This window comes from Danio rerio, chromosome 2 (assembly GCF_049306965.1).
Source record: "Danio rerio strain Tuebingen ecotype United States chromosome 2, GRCz12tu, whole genome shotgun sequence".
In the NCBI taxonomy this organism is placed as follows: domain Eukaryota; kingdom Metazoa; phylum Chordata; class Actinopteri; order Cypriniformes; family Danionidae; genus Danio; species Danio rerio.
In genome coordinates, this window is record NC_133177.1 from 44,662,016 (window position 1) to 44,685,320 (window position 23,305).

The following is a 23,305-nucleotide window of genomic DNA, read 5'->3' on the forward strand; positions in this document are numbered from 1 at the left end:
ATATATATATATATATATATATATATATATATATATATATACATACATATATATCATCGATTATGCAATATATCACTAGAAAACCATACACGATATAGCACAATTTTTGGCGGAATTAAATACTGATATCAATTTACACAATATATCGGCATAACGATATTTTGTTTGCATTTGAATATTTTGCGAGTGGATTTTTAAACAAATAAATTTGTGGACGCATGGCGTTGTCGGCTTTACATTTGGTATTTTGGGTTAGGATTTTATTTATTTTTATTTTTTGTCAGGCACCCAACTGAGATCGAATGCTTTTGGCTGCATTTTTGAGAGATTTAGTTTCTAATTTAAATCATGACTATACTGATACTCAAATCCAACCGGCCGCATTTTTAAATACAGTTTCAAATTTATTTATTTATTTATTTATTTATTTATTTATTTATTTATTTATTTATTTATTTATTTATTTATTTATTTATTTATTTATTTATTTATTTATTTTATTATTTATTTATCACAAACTGTTTTTGTTTAGAAATAAATGTGACCAAAATATAAGATTAAGTCTCTATCCACTAATTCAAAGTATTTTTTATATCTAGAAATTTCACATTTTGTTTTAAATAATTAATTTTATTTTTATTTCCAAATAACGTCACCTCCAAAGACCTCAATGACATTTCAAACATGATGTGATCAATGGCACGCAAAGTCATTAAACTTTACATTTTGGCAAGAAACGTGATCATGTGACACAGTGGCTCAGTGGTTAGTACTGTCGCTTCACAGCAAGAAGGTGGCTGGTTCGAGTCGGGTCAGTTGGCATTTCTATGTAGAGTTCATATGTTCTCCGAGTGCTTTGGTTACCCCACAGTCAAAAGACATGCACTACAGGTGAATTGAATAAAATAAATTGACCGTAGTGTATGTGTGTAAATGAGTGTCTATGGTTGTTTCCCTGTACTGGGTTGCAGCTGTGTAAAACATATGCTGGATAAGTTGGCGGTTCATCCCACTGTGGTGACCCCTGATAAAAAAAGGGACTAAACCAAAGGAAAATGAATGAATGAAAATGTGATCATTTCATGCCATCTTTAATTAACGCAAGTCAACATCCCAATGGAAGTGATGCATTTATAGTGGCTTTTTAAACGCGTACATGACTCACATGCTCTGATAAATGTTTCTGATTCAGGTAGGGGCTGTTTTTTTGTGAGATTGTGGTCTGTGATTTATCCGTGGCCCGTCTCTGACCTCCCTGTGAGAGTGGATGGCTGCGGGGTCTGGCATGAGAGCTGCTCTACTGGCTGTCCCAGAAACCAACAGCAACACATGAGCGAGTGTGTGTGAGTGTATATTTGTGTACGTGTGTGTGTGTGTGTGTGTGCCTGTGTGTATTTTCGCTGGCCGCCTGCATCTTAGCGAGTGTGTCTGAGGGAGGGATTAGAGGGGTCTCGGGATGCTCAAGGCCTCTTTAGCTCAGAGTATCGCTGAGGTCACGACTGTTCATTACACCTCATCACACACAGCAGTGGTGGAGCTCGCCGTCTCTGTCGGTCTCTGCTAAACAATCTTGGTTACCTTCAGCAACACCCGTTCACTTCTCTTTCATTACATCTGACACCCTGCATTATAAAAACCAGGATGTTTGCTTTGTGTTCAGTCATAATCATTGAAATATACTGTAAATGATTTTTGAAACATGGTTTATAATGACACTCTGGATTTTAAAATAAAATGTATACCTAGGATTTACAATAGAGCAAAATTGGCAATCATTTTCAAAGAATATTTTTTTAATAATTATAATAATTTTATTTTGAGGTATTTGATTTAACACAGCAAAAAGTGAAATATTGTGCAATATTTTTACAATTTAAAATAACCATGAAATGTGACTATTTGTACTCAAAAATCACTAATTAGTGTTCGGTGGAGCCCTATATTTACTGAATCAAACAATTCACCACAGATACTATCCAAAGCTACTGTATTTTTTTAAAATATGCCATAAAAAAAACAACTATCCACATCATTAGCCAAAATATCTACATTGTGTGTCCCTAGTAAACAGATGAATGAACCCAAAACCACACAGTCCTGTTCTCTCAAAGAAACAGGTCTTATAAACAGCACACACACACACACACACACACACACACACACACACACACACACACACACACACACACACACACACACACCAGAGCACCTCACACCTCCTCTCTCCCTTAGTGCTGATCTGATATAAATAGCACTTCTCTGCTTCTCCAAAAACCTTCTTCTCCTCAAACCTTTCCCGACCGGCGTCAGAAAGCGCCTCCTCCCTCGGCTCTGCTTTATCGCTAACACTGCCAAATGCCAGGTCTGTCCATCACTAAGCGAGCGCTGCATCATGGGAAGGGCTGCGGATGTGTACATGCATGTTTGATTATGAGGCTCTGTGTGTGTGTGTGTGTGTGTGCATGTGTGTGTGTGTGTGTGTGTGTGTGTGTGCGTGTGTGTGTGTGTGTGTGTGTGCATGTGTCAATGCTTCTACGTGTGGTTTTGTGGATCTGATGCTTCATGTAAACAGGTGCAATGGGGAAATAATAGACATGGAAAAAAGAGCTCTTCTGAGACGTTCACATCTCTACCTAAGGACAAATGAAGAATATTTTCATGCAAATAAATAGAATTTTCCTACAATTTAAGTGAACTTGCTCATACACATTAGTAGGGATGCTCTGATATTCAAATGCTGTCCATTTATAAAAGGCTAAAGTCACTAATTGTTTTCTTTTTCATCCTGCAAATGACAAGTGGCCAATATACAAATTCTATATACAGTTGAAGTCAGAATTAATAGCCCCCCTGAATTATTCGCCCCCCTGTTTATTGTTTCCCCAATTTCTGCTTAACGAAGAGCAGATTTTTCTCAACACATTTCTAAACATATTTTAATAACTCATCTCTAATAACAATTTATTTTATCTTTGTCATGATGACAGTAAATAATATTTTACTAGATATTTTTCAAGACACTTCTATACAGTTTAAAGTGCAATTTAAACGCTTAACTAGGTTAATTAGGCAGGTTAGGGTAATTAGGCAAGTATTGGGTCCCACTTTATATTAAGTGGCCTTAACTAATATGTACTTACACAGGAATAAATAGTTTGTTACAATGTACTTATTGTGTAAATACATGTATTTACTATGTACTTATGCTTGATTAAATACATGTATGTAATTACATCTGTAATTAATTTTTGTAATTACATTTGTAAATACACTGTTGACCATCCCTTACACCTTAACCCACCCTTAAACCTACCCATGCCACCAAACCTGTCCATAACCCAACCTCTATCCCAACTCAAATGCACCACAAGTGTTATCAAATACATTATAAACACAGTAAGTACATTGTATTTATTTTTTAATGTAAGTACATAGTAGTTAAGGACACTTAATATAAAGTGGGACCAGTTATTGCATAACGATGGTTTGTTCTGAAGACTATCAAAAAAAATTAGTTTAAAGGGGCTAATAATATTCACCTTAAAATGGGTTTTAAAAAATGAAAAACTGCTTTTATTCTAGCCAAAATAAAACAAACAAGACTTTTTCCTAGAAGAAAAAATATTATCGACATACTGTGAAAATATCCTTGCGCTGTTTAACAAAATTTAGGAAATATTTAAAAAAGAAAAAAAAAAGGGCTGGGGGGGGGTGGGGGGTTTGGCTAATAATTCTGACTTTAACTGTATATTTATGTATATTTGTATATTTATTTATGTATTACTGCATATTTGTAACATTTCTTTTATTTATATTTATTTTTCTGTTGTGGTTCACGAGTAATGTGAAACTTAAAAAAGAAAATCTTCATTTAATAAATAGTATAGGGCTCCACTGAACACCAATTATTGATTTTTTTGTACAAATAGTCAAGTTATTCATCAAAGCGGTGTGACACACAGTAGAAATGTAGCTTATCATGTTTATTTTGGACATTTACCATAGTTACGTTGTTGTTTAATTTATACAGCATTGTTTCAGTATCACATGGTGTACGTTGAAGATTTTAAAAATATAATCCTTTAAGCTAGTTTCTTCAAAACATTAGGGTCAGATTAAAAATAATCAGTTAAATTATTTATAAAATCAATTAACGATTATTAAATGTGACAGTAAAGAGATCTGTAATGTCGCTAGGGCTGGGCGATTAATTGAAGGTGATTTTTTTTTTTTATATGCACATTTTGTCAGTAAAGCCGGTTGTGTAATCAGTAGTAAATCTAAGCTTTTTTTACTACACAGAGTCTTCGTTTACTGACAAGCTACGCACTATTGTGTTCATAATTTTAGTCGCTTTAATTTTATTATAATAAAATCGAAAATAGCTTTCTGGAGTATTGATAGCTGTCTGCATAAATTATAAATCAGAAATAATGTTCCATTTGAAAGCCCGCCAAAATACTACATTTAATGACAGTTTTACTCCAAACTCACTTCCTAACTTAAGTGGAATGCTTGAATTAAATCCTGCTTTAGATGATTGCGTAGTCGTGTGATTATTGGTCTCACTGAATCAGTAAAAGCAGTTAAATCTTCATTTTATTCAGCAACTATAGGGATTTTCTGTGTTAGAGCACCCTCTGTCCTTTGAGGGAGATTTCTTACACATCACAGAACCGTGCTTCATGCACAAGATGTAGCTTTTGCTTAAAACTTGATTGCGATTTTTTTACTATTTATAACCCAGCTTTAAATGTAACAAAATATTTCTTATTCACTCAAATGCCTCAAAGTTAATGTTAACATATTTAAGAATGCTGAAAATTCGACACAAAAATAAATGGCATTTGATATTATTACACTTACATTTAATGGTTATTTTAAATTGTAACAATATTTCACAATATTTCACTTTTTGCAGTGTTAACTCAAACTTCACACAAATTTCACATTCACTCATTAATGAAAAGTTTCTGAACAGAAACAATATGGTTTTAACTGAAAAATATCACAAAATGTAAGAAAATAATGCATAATTTGGATGTCTTACAAAGATTAAGCATCAAAACATTATAATATTCAATACAATAACTGAATATAAGAATAAAATACATTTAACACTTGTAACTTTTCTAAAGATTAACTTAAAGTGCAGCCGGTGATCAAAATACAATACATTTCAAACACATCCCTCCCTTGCCTTCTAAAGCCACACCTCCTGAAATCACGAACGCACACAGTAAAGATGACAGAGACCCACTAGATCATGTCATTTGCCAGTTAGAAAACTGGTACTTTGTAATACTACAATTCTGAACGAAAAACTGTATTATATCTAGCACGTTTTCAGTTACGTAGTTAGCAAGCAAAACTTATCATAATGTGCAATTTTTCATGAGCTTTGTCCTAAAGCAACTACTGTATGCTTAGTGGTTGGCCAGCAGGGTGCAGGAATTACACTTATTACTAAGCCATACTTACATGCTATTTCAGACCAAATATTCAGAGTAGCATGGTAAACAATATAAGGAGCGCGTCACAGGTTGTCATTGTTCAAAAACGAACCATTGTGAATATAAAACCCACTTCAGCTCAGTAAAGCAGGCTAGGTGGAATAGTGCTGTTTACTCATGTTTTGTTGTTAAACTTAATAAAAATCTTCATTATCGATGCTGTAAAAGGTCCCTTATTAAACTGAAAATAGTCATATATACAGTAGCCCATTAGTAAAACAACAGAATCTACATAAGATTTGTGTGACTAAAATACTTTAATAACATGACATTACCCGTCTAAAAGAAATACTTCAGCCATGGTGTCATCCTTTCTCCAGCGTGCAAAAGTAACTCCAATACTGATTCAGGATTTTAAAAAGTTTTGATTCAGCATTTGTTTTTACCGCCCTCACTCGTGTCTACATAACCGTGACGCATATGTACGCGCATCGGTGGATCTGCATGAACAGAGGTGCACAGTTGTACAAACAGTTTAGGTTACTTATCAGAATTATCGGCCATTTATTAGTGTTATGCCTTACCCAGAATATAAAAATACATATAAATACATTTAGATCATTTACTTCAATCATTACTATTGGAATGTGAAGAGACTTTCAACCAGCACAACAAAAAATGTTTCCAAAGACAATCACCTACTGCACCTTTAAAGTTGAATCTTTTTTAAAAATAAGAATATATTAATTTTAATGTGCGTTACATGACAGCATAGTTGAAATAATGGGGGAAAAGTTTTTAATATTAGCCAGTTATGTAGTACCAATACTGTATGTCATGCATCTTTACTAACACTTTAAACTTTTTACACATGAATAATGTTTCGGAAGAACCATGGCTTAGTTTTCAAAGTGACTTTTCACTTGCAGGACGATACATGAGTGAAAAACAATACAACAGAGAAGGGGAACAGAATATCATAAAGACTTACAGTAAAGGTTATTTTAACTTGTGCCAGCAGGAAACCACCTAGCCACTGCTAAAAACACTCTGAAATCCTTAGCAACCTCAAAAAAACAACAAAAAAAAGAGAATCTAATAGCATAATAGCATCAACGTTTCCACGGGCGAACACCACTCAGAACAAGCAAAACGTCTTCATAAAGTTGCCGTAGAGTCATCACTGATCTGTTTTCACAGGCCGTCCGTTCATAACAGACTGATCACTGAGAGTAAACTCAACTGTCAAAACACACACACACACACACACACACACACACAAACGCATGCATCGCATAAAACACATAGAGCATCTTAATGAACACAACACAGCCTGCAGTATGGAATGAATAAAGCTGCAAGCAGATGGACGGAAGAATGATGAAGAAAGACAATGAAAAAGCTTTGAAAGTAGAAATGAACGAGATTATGCAAGATGTTCAAGAGGAAATCCCATTCACTCTCTCTCTCTCTCTCTCTGTTTCCAAGTAATATGCTTTGTTATACAGTTAACTGACCATCAGTTAACAACTGTTTCCATTGATTTGTCATAGGAGCTGTATTAAGGCAAGTGCAGCAGGTGAACAGGGTAAAAATAATAATAATTTTTGTTATTCTTTCAGAGTTTGTTGATTAAATTAAAAATTGCTTAAAAAAAAGTTTTCAAAGAATGCATGTTTAAAAATGCAAAAGATATATTTTTATTTATGCACTAATTTGCATACATTATAGACAAAGTGTTTTGATTTTTTAACAGAGCCAAACGTTTTTACGCAGGAGATTTTGAGAATATCTTTTTATTTGTCTGTCACTCAGACAAATAAGTCAGTGTGTGTGTGTGTGTGTGTGTGTGTGTGTGTGTGTGTGTGTGTGTGTGTGTGTGTGCAGAATAAAACATTGTTTATTATCAGACAAATTATGCATGAACAAATTCCTCTGTAAAAAAACAAAAAAACGTTATAATACAGATATGAAGTTTGGTGTATATAAGTGCTGCTGAAGTGGAGATTTATGGCTAAAAAGCTCATTTTGAGAAAACAGAGTTTAAAACCACGTTTTGTGATTGAAATCTAGAGACACTGATTCATTTTCTCTTAAACTGTAACAAATAAAACACTTAAAAGTGCAATTTTATTACATTGAAAAAATGAGTCATCGGATTTACTATTTTTTAAGGTAAATATAGGGCTGGGCGATACAGCAAAAAATTATCACAATATCATGTTTTATGTCATAATTATTAACTATTTTTTAACTAATAACAATATTAGGATTTTTTTTTATTTAACCACTTTATTTTAATTTATCAGCTATCAACCATTTGACACTACAAATAGTTTTAATCGTTAAAAACACAAATATTTAAACAAAAATATCTGCTCTCTTTATAATAAAATAAACATAGGTGTTAAAAAGACTCTTAAACTTGATCAATAAATAACTTCAAAGTGTATGTAATGGTAAAGCGTAAATACTGAACAACCAAAGCAAACTTTAAGATGTGAATAATAATGATACAATTTACCTTAAGCTCTGTAAACAACACAAATGAAGATAATCAAATCTGAGCTTTCAAGTAAAGGAACCAGCCATCATTATTCAAATACATATTGCAACATTACAAATTGTGAAGTTGAATAACTACATTACCCCCTATGCTAAAAAAATGTTTCTGATGGGGAGGTAGTGGCTGGGATGCACAAGAAAAGAAACCAAAAAGCCACTCTGGCGACATCGTTTTTTATTTACAATCTCCTCACTGCTGCTATACGGCACTAATTTTTGCGTGTGTTATTATTCTGACCTGAAGTGGCGATGACGCAACACAAAACTCACACGCAAAAAGAGCTTGCACTCCCCTGCCATCTTTATGCACTAGGCAACCATCAACCACTTTCTCAGAGGATGGCAAACAGACAAACAATTGCTGCAGTTCCGATATTAATTTAATGAAGAAAATGAAAAAGCACTGCAGTGTTCAAGTGTGCTGTGTTTGTCTGAGGTAATTGGTCAACAATTATTACTAAATTGTGTATATTCCATACAAAGTGTGAAGCAGATTGGTTGGTTCTACTTACATTAACTGCGATGCACTCGCGGCATTCTTAAAGGTTCAGATGTTTTTCAACTAGGTGTGCCTGGAAAATGTACACCATGTGTGCATCGCTCAATATTTGCACTGCTCCATTAGAAATGCCTTACTTACACCCTAAGCTTATTGGCATTCCTTTCAAGGCGCACGTTAATCATCCAAATTTTAATAAAAACTACAGCAATTTATACTGAAACTTCACACCTAACTTTTTTTTTTATTGTTAATGACAATGGTGTTCGGTCAGTAAATACTGATACTGATTTTATCACCCAGCCCTAGATAAATAGTTTCATTTATACAAACTAAATAAGTTACATCACCAAGAACATTACCAAATTTTATTTGTTTTAAGTCAGCCCATATAATCTGTTTGCAACCACATTACAACACCTTGCAACACCTTAAAACAATTTTCAGTGTAGACTTGGAAAAAAAAAAATTCTAAATTCACAAATGCATGAAAAACTGTTTAAAAACCTCCAAACTCTGGATCTTAGCTCTTAAACCATGGGCGATTTCCTTTTGGGATGTCCAAGACTTTGAGATAGGAAGTGTAACCCGGCTCCAAAAAAAAAAAAATAATAAAATAAAAAAATATATAATTTTACTACTTTCCACTAACACTTAACACTGTGTGCCTTCATCTTACCTGTACTGGAATATAGTGTAGGTTAAAATAAATGATCAGAATGATCTCACATAGACAGCAGAGCTTCAGTCTGCTGTCAAGCCACCCACAGCCACAGAGAGACCCACCGGTAGCAAACACTCACACACACAGAATCAATGAAAGGATGAATGAAGCGCAGTCGTGACTGGGTGAGGAATGGAGAAAAAGAGGGAAAGCAAGAGAATGAAACCAGCTCATCTTACCTGAAAGAAACCAGGGGGCATGGGTCCGCCTGGCATGCCGTCGTTGGGGGGCATGTTGCCCATTACAGGGCTGGGGGCTGCTGCTGCACTCTGGAGAAAAAAAAAAGATGATGAGGACAAGTTAGGTGTTGAGATCAATTAGTCAAATCTGATATAATACACACATAACACTAATATTGCTTTAATAATACTAGTGCATTGGCCGGTCCATCAATGACAAAATAGCACCAAAGCAAGTCAGTGTTATGAATGTATCTATTACATTACTTTTTTTTCTTTTAGCTTTCTTTAGGCAAAATTGTACACAAACTAAATGATAAGTTGACCCAAAAATGCAAACAAGTGGAGAAAGAAGCCACAAAAGCAAAACTTTCTCCCTCAGAGTGCACTCCGATACAGCTCATAAACACAACAGACATAGTTTTGATGATTTAGAGTACAACCAACCAACCAACCAACCAATTTCATTTGGAGAATTACAGTTATTGAAAGTTCAAAATATCATTGTCAGTGAACTATGAGGGCAAAAGAATAAAATAAATAAATAAAATAATCATTTATTAATCGTAATCGAGTTCAAATGTTCAATTAATCAAAATTTTGATTTTAGGCCAAAACCCGGCTCAATTCTATTTTTTTTTTTGCCATATAAACAATAATAGATGCATGTAAAGTAATGATCTACTAGGCTATATGTAAGAAACCAAAATTATTACATGCTATAGAAGCATATAGCTGATGAAAACAACACTTAAAATGAATGACAAATGAAACACTTAAATATGGATTTTAGACTAACTTTTTCTATTACACTGAAAAAAATGACTCAAAGTATAAATGACTTTATTAACTTTATAAAGTAATGCTATAGGTCACAGGTGTCAAACTCAGTTCAAAAAGGGCCGCAGCTCTGCACAGTTTAGTTCCAACCCTAATTAAACACACCTGATTAAACTAATTGAGTCCTTCAGGCTTGTTTGAAACCTACAGGTAAGTGTGTTGGAGCAGGGTTGGAACTAAACTGTGTAGGGCTTCGGCCCTCCAGGAATTGAGTTTGACATCCCTGCTCTAGGTTATATGTAAGAAAAACAAAATTATTATATGCTATAGTAGCCTATAGCTGATGAAAACAGCTTAAAATGAATGACAAATGAAACAGTTAAAAGTGCATTGTAGATGTTTTTTTTTCCATTACACTGAAAAAAGGACTAAATAAATTATAAATGACTATATAAACAATTAAAAGTGCATTTTAGAAACTTTATTAAATTTTATAAAGTAAGGCTCTACTACTTTATAAGTAAGAAAAACTAAATTATTATTTGCTATAATATAGCTAATGAAAAAAACAGCTTAAACCTGTTTTTAAAGCTGTTTTTTATATTAATTTATGTCCCGAAATGAAGGAGATGGGGGTGGCATGGTGGCTCAGTGGTAAGCACTGTCACAGCAAGAAGGTTGCTGGTTCAATTCTTGCATGTTCTTCCCGTGTTCATGTGGGTTTCCTCCGGATGCTCCGGTTTCCCCCACAGTCCAAAGACATGCAGTATAGGTGAAGTAAATAAACTAAATTGCCCCATAGTGTGTGTGTATGAGTGTCTATAAGTGTTTCTCAGAACAGAGTTGCGAATGGAAGGGCATTCTCTGTGTAAAACATATACTGGAGTAGTTGGTGGTTCATTCCACTGTGTTCGAAGAGAAATTAATGAATGAAGGAAATTGGAACATTTTTGGTAATACTGCATTTAAAGAAATATTTTAAGGAAATATTCCATTTCCATTCACAAACCATTTTCCATTCACAATATTATCAACAATCCAAACTTGACATGTCAAATCAGTTGATCTGTTGATTAAACATGTCAGAATAAGAACCAAAGCCTCTTCGCCCTCCTCGATCAACAACCATCTTACAAGACAAATGCTTTTAAAACCACGCTGATCCACTATAATACGTCGCAGACCACAAGGAAACATAATAAGCAGGATTTCCAATGCTGGAAGTTGGTCTAATTACTGCAAACAAAGCCTTTAGCTGTACAGCCTCACTACGCGAGTATAATACGAAAGCATCAGCATGTAGTTCCATAAGACAGATCACTCGAAGTAAAACCCGCTCATTCAACACGCAGAGTGTTAACATGAGACGTTTATTTGCATCAGAAAAAAACAAAACAAAACAAAAACCCCGGCTCTTGTGTACATACTTCCCCTCGTAAAAGGGGCATAAAACAAGCAAACAGAGCGAGAGGAGCCTGAAGTGGATTCTCCTGAGCCAGAGGAACACTTAGAGACCGGGGCCCCTTTTTTTCCTCCTCTGGCCCCGTTCCCTCTCTCTCTCGAAACCTCTTTAACGCAGTCTGATGCCGGGAGCTTGTGTGTTTGCCAGACGGAGAGAGGAGATGGAAGGAGACGAGGCGCATTGTGTGTGGAAACGAGAGCGAAAGAGACCAAACGAGGAGGGAGATAAAGGAGAAGGTAGAGTAAGAGAAAGAGAGGGAGGATTAAAGAGTAGGAGCTGGCATCCGCCTCGCACGCTCCCTCCTTCTGCTGAAACTCAAAGCTCTGTGCAGCCGCCGTACAAACAGCCACGCCACCCCTGACCTCTTACACACACACAGCGTCTCATAAATGCATGACACCTGAGCTCGAGGGGAGGGGCTTGTTGAATGTGACTCCACCCACATGCTGCAGAAATACACATATTAGAGCAGGCTGCTGTATTAATGATTTTGTGATAGCAATGATTCAATTAGGGTGGCACGGTGGCTTAGTGGTTTGCGCTGTCGCCTCACAGCAAGAAGGTTGCTAATTCTCGTCCCGGCTGGGTCAGTTGGCATTTCTGTTTGGAGTTTGCATGTTCTCCCTTTGTTAGCATGCGTTCCGCAGTATTGTGTTGTAGCTGGAAGGGCATCCACATATGCTGGATAAGTTGGTGATTCATTCCACTGTGGCAACCCCGGATGAATAAAGGGACTAACCCAAAGGAAAATGAATGAATAAATGATTCAATTAGCTTTTTAGTGGATTGAAAAATAAATATTTAACTTTTTTTGTTTGTTTTGTGGATAAATAAGTTTAATACTAAAATTGTCAGTTAGTTCTGGCAGATCCTGCCTCTGCCTTAATGAATGATTCATGGAATCATTGATTCAAATGATTCAAAAAGGCTGATTCATATAAAAAGTAATCAAATAGCAAAAATTACAAGTGAATGATTCATTCAAAAACAAATTAATTCAGGAACAAAATGCTGCTGTTTTACTCTCAAGAGGCAGAAATGTTCTGCTCTGACCTTTTTCAATCTATTTTGATTAGCAAGAACAGACAGTATTTGGTTCAAATTTTTATTTTCGCAATGTAGCCTAAATGCTGTCTTCTTGTGTATTTGCCAATGTGTTGATTTTTGTAAAAGCAGCACTCATGCTTGAGTGATAGTACCTACCTAACAAATACAAGGCTATTTTTGCTTTCATAATTTGAATTAGAGGATCATTCTACACTCACATGTAGTCATAAAGCAACAATTTTTTAAATTAAAGCAACAAAATTTCTTTCAAACCTTCGTAAGTGTGCTTCATTTATTTGAGGCAGTTCAAATATTTGAAATTCAATCCATTATTTAAATAAATCTCATTTGAATCTCATTCAAATTTGCAGAATCGCTCAAATGTAAACAAAAACCCTCAATAGATTAAACAGTCACATTGATTCTGCCGGTAATTCAAAATTAAGGAACACTGCGAGGATTTTAATGTGCTTTTTATTAGGTCCTTATGCTTTATAAAGTGTCATTATATTAGTTTTACAATTCTTCTTTGTCTTGTTTCTCACTTTGACAGCATTAAGATATAAAGAGGGGCTATTATGCCCCTTTTTATAAGATGTCAAATAGTTCTCTGATGCCCCTAGAGTATGCATGTGAAGTTTCAGCTTGAAATACCACACAAATAATGTTTAACAACTCTTTGAAACTGCCCCTTTTAGGTTTTGATCCAAATTGAGTCGTATCGGGGACTGTTGCTTTAACTTCAAATGACTTTGTGCTCCCAGCCCTGTTTTCAAAATTATCTTCAGCAGGTATGCTGTGAAAACTCTAACAGCCGTCGGCTGCTTCTCAGTCAGGGTTATTTATGCTAATGAGGAAGAGATTGTCACCAATCGGCGGGGCTTATCTCCTCTGGTGACGCATACATAGAAAGATTGTTTCTGCAGACAGTTTCAATCAAATGTGACGATAAAAAAATAGAATTACTTTTGACCATTAGAGGCTGGCAATTATTCACACACACTGCTGCCACACAACTGTGCTTAAACCCCTTATAAAAGTGATTTCTGCATATTAGGTCCCTTTTAAACTTAAGTAGTATTGTGCCATTAGATTTGGCAGGTTTGATTAATTTCTTTGAATTAGGCTAAACTTTCAGTGAATGTATTCAAAACCATGATTCACAGATTTTCACTGATCTATTTTAATAAACTAATAAGGTTAGTTCTAGGGGTTGGCCATTTTACACATGTTGAAACCCATTTCGCGAGTCTTGATTGGCTTCCTAAAGATAGTAGATAGGAACACATTAAAATGAAAATGGTATATTAGGGCTGAGCGATTTGGTCAAAAACTTGATTAATCAGCAAAAATCAGACCAATGCAAAAAATATATATACAATTTTTTAAAAACATTTGTTCCACATTTTAAGTGCCTTAAATTAATTTTTGCTTAAATAAATTTTTTGCCCAAAGAGCACCGACACATTAATTAAGCTACCCCTATGTACTGTTCATTTGATTTTGGATCAAATGCTCAGTTATTGAAAAATGAAACTCGATTACAATTAATGAAAAAAATATTTTATTTATTCATTTATTTAATTTTTTGCCATCATAGATCACTGACAGGTTTTGTACAACAAATATGGTCACAAATTACATGCGAGAGATTTCTGAATGAAGGGTGCATTACTTAATTTTAAAATAATTGAAGGAATCACACACCATCTACTATCTATTTATTGAACATTAGCGTTGAACAACTGAAATTAACACACACACTGCCTAAAACCAAGTCAAAATAAATAACTTTTTTTATTTTAAAAGTAGAAAATAAGCAGCATCTCTTTTAAATAAAATAATAATAATAACAATAATAATATGTAATTAATAATTATTTACATATCCTGTAAATAATATTTTAAACTTCTGTCAACAAATATTTTAATGTAAATAATAATTGTAATGGAATGGAAAATATGCCTTCTCAAGGCATCTCTGGCACAGCTACCAACCATCGACGATGTAGTGCAAAGTAAGGCTCAAGATTGGGTCCATCGTCCTACTTGATCAGAGATCAGATGTAGCTGCAAAGTGGCCTCAGAAGAATAAATCAGCCACAGCCTTTAACAGAGCAGGATCACGTGACTTCACACACGGTAGGGAAAGTGATTTATTAAATTGTCCTGGAAAAATTAGATCAAATATAGGTTCTGAATATTGATTTCGATTACTTTTCGATTAATCACCCAGTCCATTGATATATAACATTATTAATAATAAAGCACCCTCTTATTTAAATGCATTTTATCAAGGGTAAACAATCAACGTTGTTATAAAACTAGGCAAAGTCTTTACATTACGTCGTTTTAAAACTGCTCACAGCCGTCTGTCTTTTAAATATTCTGGGCCATTGCTACAGAATAAACTTCCAGTGAGTATTAAAAGTATTACAAATATGGCTAGTTTTAATTTAAAAGTAATTAGCACAGTCGCCTCACAGCAAGAAAATCACTGGTTTGAGCCTCGGCTGGGTCAGCTGGCATTTCTGTGTGGAGTTTGCATGTTCTCTCTGTGTTCGTGTGGGTTTCCTCCGGATGCTCCGGTTTCCCCGACTAGTCCAAAGACATGCAGTATAGGTGACCTGAATAAACTTAATTGTCTGTAGTGTATGTGTGTGAATGAGTGTGTATGGGTGTTTCCCTGTACTGGGTTGCAGCTGAAAGGGTATCCTCTGCATAAAACATATGCTGGATAAGTTAGCGGTTCATTTTGTTGTGGAGACCCCTGATTAATATGTTTTATTGGTTTTCTGTAATTGTATTTGTATTTACTAACTGTAGAAGGCAGGAAAAAGGATTGTGGCAGAGATTGCTCAAGACACACACACATTGTGATACTGGCGGGTGGTACTGATCCAATACTCATGGGAGGAGAGTGTCTGTGAACAGGGTCTGGTTCCCTGTTCCGCCTGAGATCTAAGGCTCTTATAGAGCTGTTATACAGCATCACCCCCTGTGCCACACACACACACACACACACCAACCCAGCCAATCCCAGCTCACACAGCAGTGCAGGGGGCGTGTGGTGAACCGTAACCCGGGGCGACCAGAGAGTATTAGCGCTCGGGCTCCAGCTCTTTTACAAGCAAAGAGAGAGAGAGACTGCGGTGGCTAGATATGGCTTCACACACACATACACACATTTAAACACACAAAGCACTGTGTACACTGCGGACATTGAGAAGGGACGCCACAACTGCAGTCTGCGTTAGTGTGTGCATGTGTGTGTGTGTGAAGAATCCAGTCACATAAACAGAATTAGCTTAACAACATGTAATGGTTTTTTTTTTGTTGGGGGGGGGGGGGGGGGGGTGGCGGGGGGTTAGGATGAAAATAAATCAAAGCTACATTGCTCAAACTGCAATATCAGTGAGTCTCTGTGATTATCAAATCGCTGGAAACTATTTTAATTTGAAGTTTCCAACTGCTCGTTAACACAAATTTCTAATCAGCCAATCACATGGCAGCAGCTCAATGCATTTATGCATGTAGACATGGTCAAGAGGATCTGCTGCAGTTCAAATCGAGCATCACAATGAAGAAGAAAGGGGATTTAAGTGACTTTGAATGTGGCATGGTTGTTGGTGCCATACACGCTGGTCTGAGTATTTCAGAAAATGTCAATTTACTGGGATTTTTACGCATAACCATCTCTAGGGTTTACAGAGAATGGTCCAAAAAAGAGAAATATCCAGTGAGCGGCAGTTCTGTGGGCGCAAATGCCTTGTTGATGCCAGAGGTCAGAGGAGAATGGCCAGACCAGTTCGAGCTTATAAAAAGACAACAGTAACTCAAATAACCACTCGATACAACCGAGGTGTGCAGAAGAGCATCTCTGAACACACAACATGTCGAACCTTGAGGCGGATGGGCTACAGCAGCAGAACAGGCTCACCAAAATTAGACAACAGATGATTGGAAAAACATTGCCTAGTCTGATGAGTCTCCGTTTCTGCGGCCACATTCAGATGGTAGGGTCAGAATTTAGCATCAACAACATAAAAGCTTGGATCCATCCTGCCTTGTATCAACAGTCCAGGCTGCTGGTGGTGTAATGGTTTGGGGGATATTTTCTTGGCACACTTTGGGCCCATTAGTACCAATTGAGCATCATGTAAATGCCACAGCCTACCTGAGTATTGTTGCTGACCATGTCCATCCCTTTATGACCACAGTGTACTCATCTTCTGATGACTACTTCCAGCAGGATAATGCGCCATGTCATAAAGCGCAAATCATCTCAGACTGGTTTCTAAAACATGACAATGAGTTCACTGTACTCAAATGGCCTGCACAGTCACCAGAGCTTAATCCAATAGAGCACCTTTGGGATGTGGTGGAATGGGAGATTCACATCATGAATGTGCAGCAACTGTGTGATGCTATCCTGTCAATATGGACCAAAATCTCTGAGGAATATTTCCAGTACCTTGTTGAATCTATGCCACAAAGGATTAAGGCAGTTCTGAAGGCAAAAGGGGTCAAACCCGGAACTAGTAGGGTGTACCTAATAAAGTGGCCGGTGATTGTATTTTAGAAATAAATGTTTTTCAATAAGTAAGATGTTTATTACTAATTATTCCAAGCCCTTTCCCTGATACTCATCACTTAACCGTCGGTCTGTCACACATTTTTGGAGTTTTTAAACTATTTTTACCCTCCTTGTAGTCCTAATAGAATCCGTAGCTAATGTGCAATCAATGTGGCGTGTGTATGAGCCTATATTACCTTTGCAATACTCATTTCAACATGGTGTGATTTTGGAAACATTTTTGGAATGCCATTTTGAACTGATAGTATGCGATTTTAATGGCATCAATTAACCTGAGTTCCAGAGCTGGTCCGAAAGCTTCTACTGCTTTACGCAAGAAACATTAGCGCAATATCATGTACACATCAGAACTCACAGTGTCTTCAAGTAAACCAGTCAAAACAAAAATCTGATTTTAGTTTTCGGTTTAATTTAAGAAAAACATGAAACATTTTGGTTTAATTAATGATTTAATAAATTTAACAATTTAGTATATTTTCTTTTTCAGAAATCAAATACGTTCCATAATCTCAATTGTTTGTTATTATTAAAATTGAGTCCAGACAAAAAAAATTGAATGCAAAAAAATAAAACCGAAAAGGGGATTCAGGCAAAAAAAATAAAGCAGATTTCATTGGGCCCTGTGTGTGTGTGTGTGTGTGTGTGTGTGTGTGTGTGTGTGTGTGTGTGTGTGTGTGTGTGTGTGTGTGTGTGTGTGTGTGAGTCAGATGCAGCTCTGTTCAGGTGCATAAAGAGAGAGTGAGGAAGAGGGGGAGAAAGAGGCCTCCTTCGTCTTGTTGCTATGACAACTCCGACCTCAGCTCTCCCTCTACAGTGCCATTAAAACCCTCAGGCCGTCAATCATCCGCCAGTAGGGAGATGTGTGTGTGTGTGTGTGTGTGTGTGTGTGTGTGTGTGTGTGTGTGTGTGTGTGTGTGTGTGTGTGTGTGTGTGTGTGCATGTTCCTATGTATGTGTGTGCAATGCATGTGAGAAGGGAGGGACCAAGCTTTTGAGCGTTCGTCTGGTTGCTCACTGATTACTGTCATCATCTCATCAAGCCATTAAACAGCAGCTCATTTCGGTATACACACCTCTACAGCAGCCACTAAATAACAGTACTCATGTAAACATAAACATACACACACAACACGCTCTCTTGGGTATTACGCTTCGGCACGGTACTCAATACCCGCTGCACAAGTAAACAAACACTCAAGCATGCTCGCATAAACACTCGGGGTTTACATCTCAACGGCAGTTGCAAAAACTAATACTCGACACCCAGCGCGCAGAGCTAGTGAATATACACACCACCGCGCAGAGCTAGTGAATATACACACGTGGTACTATGTAAAAAAAAAAACTGTAAAACTAAATAAATAAATTGTCACATTCACATAATAAAATTAATACATTTAAAATGGTATAAATCATAGATATGGAGGGCATATTATTATAATGCACATTATACATCATAATTACATCATAATTATATAGTGTGTAATTGGTGAGGGCAGCTTAAAGATGACTCATATAGAGAATGAAATCACATCAGGTGTATAATCTTGATGGTTCTGTGGGTCTCGTCAATCAAATCTGGTCCTTATTTTGTATCTTCTATTGGATTCAAGTCAGGTGATTGGCTGGGCCATTCTACAGCTTGATTTTCTTTCTCTGAAAGCATTTGAGAGTAGTGCTGGCCGATATGGCAATTCGATAATTATTTTCCTTATTGAACGGTATTGATGTATATTTCGATCAGAGGTCGCGTTAACCGGGCATTTTCCGTCATTGACTGATTTTTTTCAGCAGTGACGGAAAAATCTGAAGGTGATCCGCCATTTTGACGGACTGTGCTGAGGCGAGGGGGATCTATTGTAATTTGTTGCTAACTGTAATTCCCACTCCTGTCCAGCTGATGGCAATTGTTCTTGCTGTCTCCTCTTGTCACCGCTGCGTAGTTGCAAAAACAGACAAACCTGCCTACACTCCCGTATTTCCCGGGAGTCTCCCGTATTTCAGACCCATTTCCCGCCCATCTCCCGTATCGTTCTAACTCCCGGAATCCCCGGAATTCCCCCCAGACTTCAACTGTAACATTTGACAACAATTTATTTTCATGGTCCATTTGAGTATTAGTAGACTGTCTGCTTAATATTTGCTTAAACTGCTCTGACATTTAACTGACTATAAGAAACTTTGCAAGTACATGTCAACTTACACTAACCCTAACCCCAAGCTTAACCCCAACCTAACAGTCTACTCATAATCTAATGAGAATAAGTTGGCATGTAGACGCAATGCAACTTAAATTCAACAAACGGACCATCAAAAAAAAAGCGTGACCTAACATTTTCATCCAATAAATTTTCTAATATAACACACTTTTAGATTCACATTGTTCCACATTTATGCTGTGCGATTGACTCTTAGATCAATATAGAGTAAAAAAAGTCCAGAGCTTATCATTATTGACATAAATTGTATCATGATTCAATATAATATTGTTTATTGATCCAGCCCTATTTGAGAGTTTCATTGGTTGAAGAGCAAGAAGAGCAAAGAGGTTGCTGAGGGTTGCTGAATAACTATTGAGAGACTTTAGCTGCTGTCTGGGCGTTCACTGTCTTAATGCACCTTCCTTTCTTCATGTGTTCAATACTTTTCCCTGCGTCATTTCATTTTATTACACACAACTTAATTTGTAAGTAACTAATTAAATTAGCTTTCTTCTCTAATTTCCTTGCTCTGTTAGACGTCATTTGAGAAATATTTAAAAAAGAAAAAAAAATTCAAAGCGGGGCTAATAATTCTGACTTCAACTGTATGCATTTCTTTGGTTGTAACTAACATCCGGGCAAAAGTAATAATATATATTTATTCTTATATATTTATAACTTATTTTTATATATAATGTCAATCCAAAACATTAAAAAAGGTATCAAAAATCCTTTCTTTTGTTTATAAATTTTTTATTCCATGGGTTTCTTTGCAAACCAGTTTTAACACAGCACACTCTCACTCAAAAACAAACAAATAAACAAACAAATAAACAAACAAACAAACAAACAAACAAACAGCTCTGAAGAAAAGATGCCTGATGAAAACACCAAGGCTGCCTTACTCATTCATTTACAGTTCGAGCTGCAGTTCAGTCAATTAAATCTTCAAATATCTAAATGTTATCAGGCCGAGTTGCGAGACCTGCAGCATCCCTGAAAGACTGGCTCCTGTAAATACGCTCTTCTTTGAGAATGGACCTCCGAGCGGCTGTGCAGGTTATTAAAAATGATTCAGCGAGCAGAGTGTGAAGCAAGAGGCGAAGATCGGACCCTTCAGCTTGGTCCAGTGTCCTTAACCTTTCCACATCTCCTCCTCTCCAACTCTCTCCTGACGGCGTTCTCTACGGTGGCTTCCACATCCCTGCTTTACTCTCATTCACTCGGCTTCATTCCCATCACTCTCATACTCTCTGGTAGAGTTGGAGTTGAGTCTATAAAGATTAGCCGGAGAGACCTGCATGCATAATCAAGCTGCAGACAGATGTGTCGTTAACTGAATGGGAGATGTGCGTGTGTAAGAAGGTGTGAAGGAAAGTGAAGTGAAAGTCGGTCGTGAGGTGACGCTAGTCAACTAACTTAAAGCTTATTGGACCACATAGCAACCAGAAACTCAAAATCAGAACTATGAATCTGAACTTATGTGGGTCTACATTAGGTTCTGCTAGGTTGCTTGGTGTGGGTGCTAACACTTCAACTAGAGATGTTCAGAGCTCTTTTTGAACGTCAGTATGAAACATCAGAACATCATACAGTGCATCTGGAAAGTATTCATAGCCCTTTACTTTTTATGTTACAGCCTAATTCAAAATGGATTAAGTTAATTTATTTCCTCAAAATTCTACACACAATACCCCATAATGACAATGTGAAAAAAAGATTTTTTTAAATTGTTGCAAATGTATTAAAGATAAAAAAGCTGAAAAATCTCATATACATAAGTATTCACAGCCTTTGCTCAATACTTTGTTGATGCACCTTTGGCAGCAATTACAGCCTCAAGTCTTTTTGAATATGATGTCACAAGCTTGGCACACCTGTCTTTGGGAACTTTTGGTCATTCCTCTTTGCAGTACCTCTCAATCTCTATCAGGTTGGATGGGAAGTGACAGTGTACAGCCATTTTCAGATCTCTCCACAGATGTTCAATAGGATTTAGGTCTGGGCTCTGGCTGGGCCACTTAAGGACATTCACCAAGTTGTTGTGAAGCCACTCTATTGATATTTTGCTGGTGTGCTTTGGGTTATTGTTCTGCTGGGAGATAAACCGTCGCCCCAGTCTGAGGTCCAGAGCACTCTGAAGCAAGTTTTCATTAAGGATGTCTCTGTACATCGCTGCACTCATCTTTCCCTCTATCCTGACTAGTATTCCAGTTACTGCTGCAGAAAAACATCCCCACAGCATGATGCTGCCACCACTATGTTTTACTGTAGGGATGGTATTAGCCTGGTGATGAACGGTGCCTGGTTTTCTCCAAACGTAACGCCTGGCATACACTTCAGAGAGGTCAGTTTTAGTCTCATCAAACAAGAGAATTTTGTTTCTTATGATCTGAGAGTCCTTCAGATGCCTTTTGACAAATTCCATGTGGAGAGTGACTTCCGTCTGGCCACTCTACCATACAGACCTGATTGGTGGATTGCTGCACAGATGGTTGTCCTTTTGTAAGGTTCTCCTATCTTCACAGAAGAATGCTGGAGCTCAGACAGAGTGACCATCGGGTTATTGATCACCTCCCTGACTAAGGCCCTTCTCCCCGATCACTTAGCTTAGATGGCCGGCAAGCTCTAGGAAGAGTCCTGGTGGTTCCAAACATCTTCCACTAACGGATGAGGGAGGTCACTGTGCTCATTGGAACTTTCAGAGCAGCAAAAATGTTTCTGTAATCTTCTACAGTCTTGTGCCTCGAGACAATCCTGTCTCAGAGGTCTACAGACAATTCCTTTTGTCTTCATGCTTGGTTTGTGCTGTGACATGCACTGTCAACCCTTGGACCTTATATGGACAGGTGTATGCCTTTTCAAATCATGTCCAATCAACTGAATTGATCACAGGTGAACTCTAATGAAGCTGCTGAAGCATCTCAAGAATGATCAGTGGAAACAGAATGTAGCTGAGCTCAATTTAGAGCTTCACGGCAAAGGCTGTGAATACTTATGTACAAGTGGTTTTTCAGCTTTTTTATTTTTAATAAATTTGCAACCAATTGTTTTTCACATTGTCATTATGGGGTATTGTGTGTAGAAATTTAAGGAAATAAATGAATTTAATCCATTTTGGAATACGGCTGTAACATAAAAAAAAAAATGTGGAAAAAGTGAAGCGCAATGAATACTTTCCGGATGCACTGTATAAACTATGTACATGTAGGGAGAGCTCCATTAGATTTTAGATTAACAAAAAAGTCCAGGTCTATGGGTTGTTGCATAAATGGTCCATTTTCCTCAGAATGAAATAAATTGTTCCATTTTCTGAGTTACAAATGCATTCATTTGCTCCATTTTAGCATTACTACTTTCCTATTACCCTCCTCACCAAGAAAATCACACGCATCTCATACAGATCTCCAGAGCAACTGCTAATAATCTATTACTTTAGAACCAGAACAAGTGACAGCAGCTTAACCAAGTGTCTTTCAGAGCCAAAGCATGGTGATGACCCCGACATTATGTCCTGCTCAGACCTGCAGCCTGGAAAGGACTTTAACGCAAACACAGCGATACCCCTGGAGCGTGTCCGTTCACATGAGCCTCATGCAGGTGAGCGCTGACCCACTCGCTCTCACCTTCCGCAGATAAACACCTGTGAGGGAAAACACAGCTGACTCCAGCTCCGCAAACTTAACTCCAGCACTCTGAACTACTGCTAATGAGACTAACGCCACACTCAAATACTCTGAACAAGAGAGAGAGAGAGAGAGAGAGGGAGAGGGAGAGGTGAAAGCCAGGCCTTGTAGCCT

The 23,305-nt window shown here is 37.0% G+C and overlaps 1 protein-coding gene across 2 annotated transcripts in view; it reads right to left on the bottom strand.

Annotated features, from left to right (window-relative positions):
- Window positions 1-23,305, bottom strand: part of zgc:110158 — a 148,587-nt gene that overhangs the window by 32,256 nt on the left and 93,026 nt on the right. For both annotated transcript variants that reach the window (NM_001020567.2, NM_001362582.1), the window contains 1 exon segment: window positions 9,421-9,510. In NM_001020567.2, coding sequence (NP_001018403.1) covers window positions 9,421-9,510 — 90 coding nt within the window.